A 12941-nucleotide genomic window follows, 5' to 3' on the forward strand; every position below is an offset into this window, starting at 1 on the left:
CACGGTAATGATCCAGGAAGAACAAGTCAACAGTCATGAGTTCAAAGTCATCATGACAAATTATAAAATTGCCTTGAATAAGTCTAGCAATCAATAGGCTGTTAGCAAAAAAGAAAATAAATCTGTCAGATTGTCACAAAAGTGTAAATCTGCCATTGGTTTAACAAAAGATATCTCAATGTCAGATTGTCATTAAAACCTGAAATACATTAAAGTTGTTTAGTTCTCCAAAGACCAAAACCTCCAACTTGGACTAGAATAAACACAGCAGCAGTCCCACACTCTGGCTAACTACCAATGGTGTCTGAACTGACCTGGTAAACCATCAGCTGTAAATAATCAATACTAAATTCTGTATTCTGTAACAGGAAAAGGTCTAGATCAACAAAAAAGGAATGAGTTAAGGACAGTTGAATCATTCCAAAACATTCTCACTGACATATGGCACTTGACATTTGGAAAATTGTTTCACAGATCAAGCAAGCAACAATTGTTACCTATCAACTGGCACTACTCAGCACACACCTGGCTATCCCTTGTTGCTATGATAGACTACACTGAATTAGCTTTGGAAGTTTTTAAAATCTTGATTCTAGATCCTGCAAAGTCCCTTGACTTATTTCAAACAAGGCTAATGAAATCTGCTGACTGCCACAGGTTGCCTTTCCTCAACTCCTGAATTGATATTTCTCAATGTTGAGATCTACTTAACAGAAATGTACAGAAAGTCACAATGTAGGTCATGTACTAAGTGGGCCTCCAGTGTTCACCATCGAGCAGCTTGATAATTTCACCACTGACTAAATCCTGAAGGACATAGCTGCCATAATAAGTCTTCAACAGAAGATAGATTAATCCAGGAGAGTGACCAATCCAACTTCATATTCACAAACATACTTTTTCAGAAGGATTTGTCCATGATAGCATTTATTTGATCACACAGTGTACGTGAAAGTTGATTGTTTTTTTTCCACAGTTTAGCTTCCCACTATTGCTTAATGTGAAGTTACTGTTGTGCCTTGAGGGGCATTTAACAACTGATCTAGCAATCTCAAAATGAAGCTACTGACCCTTATTTATATAAACTATCAATCAAATTAAAGATTTTTTTTTTTTTTTTAAAACTCATTTGATGTGTAAACTACTGACAAGGTCAGCATTTATTGCCCATTTCTGATTGTCCTTGAGAAGCTGGTGGTGAGCTACTAGCAGAATCAGCATATTTCTTGGTCTTCTAACACCATGAAGCAGGAAGATCAATCACAATTTAGTGAATTGTTTTGCATCAGCAGTGCACTATCCCCAGAGCCAGGCAATCCCACTCAAGAGAAATGACTTATAGTTGTACCTCAAAGCTGGCAGTGGACAGCTAAAAGGAAGGTGAGACTCTTGGTTCATCCCCATCCTCAGCCAAGATTGATCTCAGTATGTGAGTGCAAAAGAATATCTTCGGGTTTCACCAGAAGCTTAACTGGACAAATAGTGTCTGTTGTATAAGTTAATGATCTAATGTCACACAAAGTTTGTGACTGGAAACTAGGAGCTTTCAGAGGGAGCAGGTTCACCTAGTACCAGCTCCCTTAGGGAATGGTAATTATTCCTGACCAAATCTAGTTGTATTCAATGCTATCATGCAATTAATCTTCTTGTTATCTAAGAACAGTACCCTCTCTGCAGATACTCTGCATTAGTGTATTCTCTATGAATAATTACTGGACAGCCCAAGACAAAGCAAAGTCAGAAGAGGATTGGTTGCAATGAACTTCCTCAAACAACCTTTACCCAGATAAAGGCAAAGTACTATGGGTTCTAGTAATCTGAAGCAAACACAATGGTGAAGAAACTCAAAAGTCTGGCAGCATCTGTATAGAGAAAAATAGAGTTAACTTTTTGAGTATGACTTCTGAATCCTTACCCAGTACCTCTCACTAGTAAGGATGACAAATGCCACAAGGTATCCCACAGATGGTCATCTGGGAAAACACAACAGTACGAACTGTTTGAACTTTAGGTCATGAAAGAGACTGCGTAGCCTATAATACATGGCTGACTTGATGCCCCCTTGAAACTTCCAGAATTGGAGGATTGGAATGGAATAATTGCCAATAATCTGGATGAGTGTAGGTGCAATAACTGTCAAGAAACTGAACACAGTACAGGACAATGTAGGAGTTCATTTGTTTCTCTTCCCTTGGCTTCCAGCCCTTACATGCTGTGGCCTGCAGAATTCATAACCTTATGCAAGATTAACTAGCCAAGATTTCTTGAAAATCCAACGTGAGCAGCAACTTATATTTACATAGCACTTTTTGCATAATAAGACATCTCTAGAAACATCAAAACAGTTTAAAATAATCTAAGAAAAGAAGCCACATAAGGGGGACAGCATAGTATTAGGTAAGATCTTGGTCAACATGGTAGGCCTTAAGGAGTGATGCAGAGGAGGAGAGCAAAGTGGCATGGTGGAGTAAGGGAATTTCAGAGTTTGAGGCCAAAGCATCAGAAGGCACCAATATTAGAGCAGTTATCAATGGAAATGCCCAAGCAGCCAAAATTAGAGAAGAGCAGATATCTTGGAGGGTTGAGGATTTGGAGAAAGTGACAGAGATGTGGAAAGGATAGTCAGGTTTTGGAGGGGTTTAAAAACAAGGATGCAAATATTAAAATCAAGGCACTGTTTGAATGCAAGTTAATGTAAGTAATTGAGCACAAGGTGATATGTAAACAAGACTTGCTGGAGTTGAGACATGAGCAGGTGAGCTTTAGATGAGCTCAGTTCATGGAGAGTAGAATGTGGGAGACCAGCCAGGACTGTATTGGAATAGTAAAGGCTAGAAACAAAGAAGGGATGAATGAGGATCATGACAGCAGATGATCAAAGATGGGAAATGGAGTTGGAAATTGGCTGTCTTATTGAAAGCACAAATATAAGACCACAAGTTCATTTCAGGATCAAATATGACACTGGTTAAATTTTAGACAGGTGGCATGAAATTGATGGAACTTAGGAAATATAGTTTCAAGTTGGAACAAAAACAAAAGCTTGAGACCTTGATGGGACAAGTGCAGGACAGCAATGTCACAGGAACTTAGACATCTTTACGTTCACTGAATCACACAGGATCCTGACTTGGAGATATGCTGCACCTTATTCAGTGTTTCTGGGTCAATATCCTGAAATTTCCTTTCTAACACAAGCACAAGGACTTCAGCTGCTGAAATTGAAGGCTGAACTGCTGCCTTGAGGCACTAAAAATGGATAATGCGTGTGGTTTTGTCATTACCTTTATCACACAAAAACCTTAACTTGAAATTGTTGCTCCTGGGCTTGAAAATAATTTTTAATAAATATTTTTATGATTGCAAACTGCTAATCTAGGAGACTGTATTATTCAGTGAGAAATAGGCATCATATAGCACAATTAAAGTGATTTTTCATTACATTGAACACTGCTTCCCTCTCTTTATTCTATATTATAAGAGCTGAGAAGTTGCTGCTATTTTAAGGTAACCTTGAAGTTAAATTGTAATAACTTAGCAAAGATTCTTTTAGACTTATTTTCTATCCTATAACCATGAAAGTGCTACTTAAAAATAGACTACCTGCACATAATGATCTAAACCACGTCAACCTGTTCCAGTTAAATAGTCAAAGGACAAAATGCAAATTGAAATACTTGTGTTGTTCTGGCTGGTCTCCCTCATTCTCCTCTCTCTTGTGGGGAAAGTGTAGAAGTCCTAATATTTGATTTTAAACTACTGACCTAAGAGACTGCTTTATTCACAAGGAGAGAGATATACACCATATTTGCAGTATTAAATTGTTTCTTTACTGCATTGAAAATCAAATTTTGTGACTTTCTACCTGATCTTTTTGGTGTATGTGATAGTGAAGCAATTATCATTGTATGAGACATTGAGTGAATTCAAAATGTAGTTTCAACATGTGAATGCCTCATTACAAATAATATTTAACAAACATTAAAATTAGTAGCGATATAACATTTGATAAATGAACCTTTTCAGATACAAAGAGCATTAATGAGGGTGAATAAAAGCTAGCATGTTGATTGATATTGAATGCATTTGTTTATTGTCATGGTATTAGAGAATTTTAAATATATATATATATTATATAGGTGTTTTTATTACTATTCTAAAATTAATTCCTGTATTTATTTCTTCGCAGTGCGTTTTATACCTGTGGTCATTGAAAATCCTATATCCAAAGACACTGTTTTTACTCCGTGGAAATCATGAGTGTAGACATTTGACAGAATATTTCACTTTCAAACAAGAATGTAAGTACCTTAACACCACAACGAAGGTTTTTAGCTAAAAGTTGAAGCCCATGAAATTAAAGACGAGTTAGTTTCAGAAATTGGTTGAAGAGCAGGAGATATAGAAGTTAGGGAAAATGGGCAACAACTCCAAGTGGCAGATTTAACTCATGCTATCTTCAGGACTTATACTGGGGCCATATTTATTAATAATCTGGATGATAGAATAGAAAGCTTCATATCCAAATTTGCCCTCCAGCAAAAGTGAAACTTTCATTTCAATACATGTTTCCTTTAGAGTTATTTTTGGCTACGTTGTCCCTATAAGGGGTGATTCATGAGCTAATTAGTTTATTTGTTTATTTGAATTTCAGTACAATTTAAAGAGACACTTACTGACATTGATGAAGGGTTGTAGAGTTAGGAGCTATACATACATCACATATTTAATTATTACAGTTGGTTAGTGTGGTGGTTAGATACTAAAAAATATTCCTGTAAGGCTGCAGATGTTCTTAAACAACAGAACGTAAGTTTATTACACAAAAGAAATAAACAAACAAACCTATATATAGAAGATATTTAGAAAAGTCTGAACACAAACATCAAAACAAAATTTCAACCTGTTTTTCAACACCATCCATTACATAGACTCAATCGAAGAAAAATATCACTTCTATTTCAGCTTTTTAATTATTGACTGAACTGACACTTGCCAGTTTCTTTCCCTTACACTCCTGAGATGCTTTGTTACTATTTTTCAAGTTTACTAGCATGAACATTTCACAAATCTGGTGGCCTGAATTTTCCCAATTCTAACAACAAGACCATTTCTATATATGCTGTCTTAGCTTGGGAACTCCGCACTGAAAGCCTTCATTGGAGTGGCTGGTGTTATGGACCAGACTAGACCCTCTCATGATATTTTAAGAAAGTAGTCCAAACCCTAACTTTGTCTTATTTTAAAGGTAGATGTGAAGGACATGTTCCAGATGTGATGCGACTGGTCAAACTGCTCAATGTTAAGCAAAATACAATTTATTTAAACACTATAGTTAGAAAAACAAAAGAAAGAGGAATTTAGATTAACTTAGCTACTGGAACACTTAACCAAGTAATAGATACAGTCCTGTTACTAAATACATGTTCCAATGTAGTAACATGCCATAAACACACCCCTTGGCAAAAAGGCAAATTCAAACGCAGATTCTGGATGTGGGTTTGCTCACGGAGCTGGAAGGTTCATTTTCAGATGTTTCGACACCATACTGGGTAACATCATCAGTAAGCCTCCGGATGAAGCACTGACTACATTGTTAGAAGAACCAAAGACACATACACCAAACAGCAACTTCACCAGCAAGGACAATGTCATCAAGCTAGTGGACCTATGCCTCGCCACCCACTTCACCTTCAACAAAACCTACAGACAAACCAATGGAACACCCATGTGATCTTCGATATCAGGGTTCTTAGCAGAGGCAGTAATGCAGAGACTTGAACAAACATGTCTGCCAACATCCAACCCAAAATTTTGGTCTGCTACATGGATGACACTTTTGTCATCACTAAACAAAACAAATTAGAGAAAACCTTCAAGACCATCAATAATACCCTTACTGGCATAAAATTCATTAAAGAGGAGGAAGACAACAACAAACTGCCATTCCTAGGTGGCGCAGTAGAGTGAACAGCCAATGGGGATCTTCAAACCAGCGTCTACAGGAAAATAATACATACTGACCAAATATTGAACTACAGGAGCAATCGTCCCAACACCCACAAATGAAGCTGCATGAGAACATTATTTCAATGAGCCACCATATACTGCAGCACAGAGGAACTACGTAGAGCAGAGGAAAGTCACCTATACAGTGTATTCAAAAAAGAACAGGTACCCAATGAACACAGTCCACTGATTTCTCAACAAGCAGACAAAACATGTCCAGAAACTCTAGCCACTCTCCCCGACAACAAAGATATCTCGGAAATGACTGTCAGATTAGTCAGACCTCTTGGCATCGTGGTAGCCCACAAACCCACCAACACACTAAAACAACAGCTAATGAACTTGAAAGACCCTATATAGACAACAAGCAAAATTAATGTCATTTACAAAATACCTTGCAAGAACTGTAACAAACACTACATTGGACAAACAGGCAGAAAACTAGCCACCAGAATACATGAACATCAATTAGCCACAAAAATACATGACCCACTTTCACCAGTATACTAACACACAGATGAGGAAGAACACCGCTTCAACTGGAACAATATATCCATCCTAGGACAAGCCAAACAGAGACACACAGAAGAATTCCTAGAAGCATGGCATTCCAACCGGAACTCTATCAACAAACACATTGACTTGGATCTCATTTACCGCCCCCAGAGAAAAGAACAGGAAATGGCATAATCACAGGAAATGGCATCACCAACCCAAGGAAACCTAAACACATAAATAGAAAGCGGGCCATGCTATCAGTGCCTCATTCGGATGCTCACTGATGATGTTACCTAGTATGGTGATGAAATGTCTGAAAATGAAACTTGCAGCTCCACTGAGTCCCTCTCTCACTGCACCCCCCATCCCCCCCCCCCCCACCCCCCTCTCTGGGTCATCTCCTCTGCCCTGAAGCTCTTCAGCCACGTCCTGAGACAAACTCGCTACTACAGCCACATCTCTTTCCTCAGCACCTGCCTAAGGAACAGACTGACCCCGCATGGACTCCGGACTACATTCAAACCATAACAATTTGGAACCAACCAGGACAACCTGTACCTACAACAAATCCGAAGCTTCCAAAAACAGACCTCCCTCCGGATCCTCCGCTCCACGCTTCAAGCCATGCGCTGCCACCTACACTCCCTGCAGTCAGCCCTGCCCCAGCTCAGGACAACACTCTCACAGACCTGCAAAGGACCTTTGCTGTTCTTCATCCTCAGAAGGATTCATACACTGAACAAACGTTTTTTCCTAGCCATATCAAACATCAAAGAAAGTAAATACAAAAAACTTTCATGAACCCAACCCCATACTCCGGATTCCTCGACCATTCCAGAATCTTCTTGCGACCTCCGGAACAGCTTGGACGCCATTACCCACGCGGCCGCTGCATCCACCGCGGCGAACGGTGACGTCACTTCCGCCCCCACCGCCGCATGGACAACAGCCACCACTGACCATGCAGCCTCCACGATTGCCGCTCAGACAACCGCCTCCACGATCGCCAGGAAGACCATCGCCGACAGATACGCAACTGCCGCAGGATCCTCGGCCACCGAGACCAGCGCTGTTTCTGCCTGGCACACCACTTCCGCCCCTGGAATGGCCGTTGCCACAGCCACTTCTGCCCCCAATGACGTCACTCACCTGCTCCAGGACCACGCTGCCCTGACATCGATCTCCGCCCCCATGACCGACTCTGCCCCCATGACTAATTCCCCCACTCTCAGCTCCAGCCCCACACCAGGTCCTAGCTCCCAGTCATGCTGTATTTTTACTATCCCTCCAGACCTCCCCCTCTCTGAGGATGAACAATCAGTCCTCAGCAGAGGCCTCACTTTCATCCCCCTACGCTCCCGGATCTATGAGTTCGACACGCGGCTAGATATCGAGCATTTCTTCCGCTGCCTTCGCATCCACACCTACTTCTTCAACAAGGACTCTTGCCCACCCTCTGACGACCCCCTTCTCCTGCCTCCAATACACCCCATCCACCTGGACACCCCGTACTGGCCTCTTACCCGCCCTCGATCTCTTCACATCCAACTGCCGCCGCGACATTGACCACCTCAACCTGTCTACCCCCCTCACCCACTCCAACCTCTCACTCTCACAACACACAGCCCTCCACTCCCTCCACTCCAACCCCAACCTCACCATCGAACCGGCAGACAAGGGAGGCGCAGTGGTGTTTGGCGCACCGATCTTTACACCGCTGAAGCTAGATGCCAACTCGCGGACACCTCCTCCTACTGCCCCCTTGACCATGACCCCACCTCACACCGCCAAACTATCATCTCCCAAATCATCCATAACCTCATCACCTCAGGAGATCTCCCATCCACTGCCTTCAACCTCATAGTCCCACAACCACGCACCGCCCGTTTCTACCTCCTACCCAAAATTCACAAACCCGGCTGACCCATTGTCTCAGCCTGCTCCTGCCCCACCGAACTCATTTCTGCATACCTCGACACTGTCCTGTCCCCCTTAGTGCAAGAACTCCCCAGCTACGTTCGGGACACCACCCACACCCTCCTCCACCTCCATGATTTTCGCTTCCCCGGCCCCCAACGCCTTATCTTCACGATGGACATCCAGTCCCTATACACTTCCATCCCCCATCACGAAGGCCTCCAAGCCCTCTGCTTCTTCCTCTCCCGCTGACCCAACTAGTACCCTTCCACTGACACCCTCCTTCAACTCACTCTTAACAACTTCTCCTTCCAATCCTCCCACTTCCTCCAAACCAAAGGAGTAGCCATGAGCACCCGCATGGGCCCCAGCTATGCCTGCCTCTTCGTCGGATATGTGGAACAGTCCATCTTCCGCAGCTACACTGGCATCACCCCCCATCTTTTCCTCCGCTACATCGATGTTTGTATTGGCGCTACCTCATGCTCCCACGAGGAGGTTGAACAGTTCATCCACATTACTAACACCTTCCACCACGACTTCAAATTTACCTGCACTGTCTCAGACTCCTCCCTCCCCTTCCTAGCCCTCTCCATTTCTATCTCGGGCGAACGACTCAACACAGACATTTACTACAAATCGACCGACTCCCACAGCTACCTAGGATACACCTCCTCCCACCCTGCCCCCCTGTGAAAACGCTATCCCGTATTCCCAATTCCTCCGCCTCTGCAGCATCTGCTCCCAGGAGGACCAATTCCAATACCGAACAACTCAAATGGCCTTCTTCTTCAAAGACTGCAATTTCCCCTCCGACGTGGTCGACGACGCTCTCCACTGCATCTTCTCCACTTCCCGCACTTTCACCCTTGAACCCCGCCCCTCCAATCGCCACCAGGACAGAACCCCACTGGTCCTCACATTCCACCCCACCAACCTCCGGATACATCGTATCATTCTCCGTCATTTCCGCCACCTCCTGACAGACCCTACCACCAGGGATATGTTTCTCTCTCCACCCCTATCAGCATTCAAGAGAGACCACTCCCTCTGCGACTCCCTCGTCAGGTCCACACCCCCCACCAACCCAACCTCCACTCCTGGTACCTTCCCCTGCAACCGCAAGAAGTGCAAAACTAAGACCCCAAACAGCTTCTGAGGCTACTGAAAAAAACAAAACCCAGAACTCTTGATCTGTAAGAGATAGCTGCACCCATTCAAGCTGTTTAAATAAAACCCAAGGCCTCCTAAGCTTTTTAGAGTCATAAACATAGTCATGGTCTCAGAGATGTACAGCAAGGAAACAGACCCTTCGGTTTAACTTGTCTATTCCAACCAGATATCCCAACCTAATCTAGTCCCACTTGCCAGAACCCGGCCCATATCTTTCCAAACCCTTCCTATTCATTTTAAATGGTAAATTGTACAAGCCTCCATCATTTCCACTGGCAGTTCATTCCATACATGTACTACCCTTTGCATGAAAACGTTGCTCCTTAGGTCTCATATATTTCTCCACTCATGCTAAACCTATGCCTTGGACTCCCCCATCCCAGGGAAAAGACTTTGCCTATTTATCCTATCCATCCCCTCATGATTTTATAAACCTCTATAAGGTCACCCCTTAGCCTGTGATACTCCAGGGAAAACAGCCCAAGCCTATTCAGCCTTTCCCAAAGCTCATATCTTCCAACCCTAGCAACATCCTTATAAATCTCTTCTGAACCCTTTCAAGTGTCACAACATTGAATTGTGAGACCAGAATTGCCTGCAATATTCCAAACGTGGCCTAACCACTGTCCTATACAGCTGCAACATGACCTCCCAACTCCTGTACTCAACACTCTGACCAATAAAGGAAAACATACCAAACGCCTTCTTCACTATCCTATCTACCTATGAATCTACTTTCAAGGAGCTATGAACCTGCACTCCAATGTCTCTTTGTTCAGCAATACTCCCAAGGACCTTACCATTAAGTGTATAAGTCCTGCTAATATTTTTTTCTCAAAATGCAACACCTCACATTTATATAAATTAAACACCATCTACGACTCTCAACATATTGGCCCATCTGATCAAGATCCTGTTGTAATCTGAGGTAACCTTCTTCGCTGTCCACTACACCTCCAATTGTGGTGTCATCTGCAAACTTACGAATTATACTTCCTATGCTCACATCCAACTCATTCATATAGATGACAAAAAGTAGTGGACCCAGCACTGATCCTTGGGGCAATCCACTGGTCACAGGCCTCCAATTTGAAAAACAACCCTCGACTACCACCCTCTGTCTTCTACCTTTGAGCCAGTTCTGTATCCAAATGGCTAGTTCTCTCTATATTCCATGAGATCTAACCTTGCTAACCAGTCTCCTATGGGGAACCCTGTTGAATGCCTTACTGGAGTCTATACAGATCACATCTACCACTGTGCCCTCATCAATCCTCTTTGTTACTTCATCAAAAAACTCAATTAAGTTTGTGAGACATGATTTTTTTACTTAAGCTTTCTTCAATAGCCAGTTCTATGCTTCTGCCTTTCAACCTTGCTTCAAAAAAGCCAGGGCAAAATAACCTTTAAAGTAACAGCCTCATCACACTAGTTCCTCTGAACTTGTGTCTCCAATGAGGAGAAATTGTTGTATCTTCTGAAATGAACTGTGGATTCTTCAGAATTAAAGCATCGACTTTTCTGTTTGATTGTTAGAACAAAAATAATTGACTTAATGTTGTTGATTCTGCTGATAATAAACTTGAGGGAAAGTGAGGACTGCAGACACTGGAGATCAGAGTCAAAAAGTATGGCGCTAGAAAATCGCAACAGGTCAGGCAACGTCCGAGGAACAGGAGAATCACCATTTCACATATAAGCTCTTCATCAGGAATGTTGGGGGAGAAGGGGGTTGAGAGATAAATAGGAGAGTGGGGGAAAGGTAGCTGGGAAGGCAATAGGTAGATGCAGGGGGGGGTTGATGGTGATAGGTCAGAAGGGAGGGTAGAGTGGATAGGCACAAAGGAAGATGGCCAGGTAGGACAGTTCAAGAGGGCAGTGTTGAGTTGGAGGGTTAGATCTAGGATGAGGTGGGGGGAGGGGAGGGGGGAGGGCGGCACGGTGGCACAGTGGTTAGCACTGCTGCCTCACAGCGCCAGAGACCTGGGTTCAATTCCCGCCCCAGGTGACTGACTGTGTGGAGTTTGCACATTCTCCCCGTGTCTGCGTGGGTTTCCTCCGGGTGCTCCGGTTTCCTCCCACAGTCCAAAGATGTGCAGGTCAGGTGAATTGGCCATGCGAAATTGCCTGTAGTGTTAGGTTAGGGGTATGGGTGGGTTGCGGGTCGGTGTGGACTTGTTGGGCCGAAGGGCCTGTTTCCACACTGTAATGTAATGTAATCTAATCTAATAAGGAAACTGATCAAGTCGATATTGATGCCATGTGGTTGAAGGGTCCCAAGGTGGAAGATGAGGCATTCTTCCTCCAGGCATCAGATGTCTTGGATTTAGCGGTGGAGGAGGCCCAGGACTTGCATCTCCTTGGCAGAGTGGGAGTTGGAGTTGGAGTGATCAGCCAAAAGGCAGTCAGGTTTTTTGGTGCGTGTGTGTCCTGAGATGTTCCCTAATACATTCAACGAGTTGGTGTCCTGTCTCCCCAAAGTAGAGGAGACCACATCAGGAGCGACAGACACAATAGATGTGGTGTTTGGATGTGCAGGAAAGTCTCTGCCAGATGTGAAAAGATCCTTTGGGACCTTGGACAGAGGTGAGGGGGAAGATGTGGGCACAGGTTTTACTCCTTTTGCGGCAGCAAGGGAACATGCTGGGGTAGAGAGTGGGTTGGTAGGGTGTGTGGACCTAACGAGGGATTCATGGAGGGGATAATCTCTGTGGAATGCAGATAGGGGTGGGGAGGGAATAATATCTCTGGTGGTGAGGCCTGATTGTAGGTAGTGAAAATGACAGAGGATAATGCGCTATTTCTGGAGATTAGTGGTCTGAAAGGTGAGGACCGGTGGGGGTTCTATCCTTGTTATGGTTGAAGGGGTGAGGTTCAAAGGCTAAGGTGCAGGAAGTGGAGGAGATACACTGGAGGACATTGTTGATCATGTGGGAGGGGAAATTGCGGTCCTTGAAATAGGAGGCCATCTGAGATGTTCTGGAGTGGAATTGCTCTTCCTAGGAGCAGATATGGCGGAGGCAGAAGAATTGGGAGTAAGGGATAGTGTCTTTTACAGGGTGGGGGGTGTGAGAGGAGGTGTAGTCCAGGTAGCTGTGGGAGTCGGTGGGTTTGTACTAGATTTCCATGTTGAGTTGGTCGCCAGAGATGGAGATGGAGAGGTCCAGGAAGGGGAGGGAGGTGTCTAAGATGGTGCAGATGAACTTGAGGTCACCTTGAAGGTGTTTGTGAAGTTGATGAACAGTTCAACCTCCTCATGGGAGCATGAGGTGTCACCAATACAGTCATTAACGTAGCGGAGGAAAAGGTGGTGGATGGTGCCAGCTTAACTGCGGAAGATGGAC

At 43.8% G+C, this 12941-nt stretch overlaps 1 protein-coding gene across 5 annotated transcripts in view; it reads left to right on the top strand.

Annotated features, from left to right (window-relative positions):
- Positions 1–12941, top strand: part of LOC140492103 (protein phosphatase 3 catalytic subunit alpha-like) — a 426658-nt gene that overhangs the window by 312667 nt on the left and 101050 nt on the right. For all 5 annotated transcript variants that reach the window (XM_072590850.1, XM_072590848.1, XM_072590851.1 and 2 more), the window contains one exon: positions 4190–4301. In XM_072590850.1, the coding sequence (XP_072446951.1) occupies positions 4190–4301 (112 nt within the window). The remainder of the gene's footprint in view (positions 1–4189; positions 4302–12941) is intronic.

Source organism: Chiloscyllium punctatum, chromosome 20, assembly GCF_047496795.1.
Source record: "Chiloscyllium punctatum isolate Juve2018m chromosome 20, sChiPun1.3, whole genome shotgun sequence".
In the NCBI taxonomy this organism is placed as follows: domain Eukaryota; kingdom Metazoa; phylum Chordata; class Chondrichthyes; order Orectolobiformes; family Hemiscylliidae; genus Chiloscyllium; species Chiloscyllium punctatum.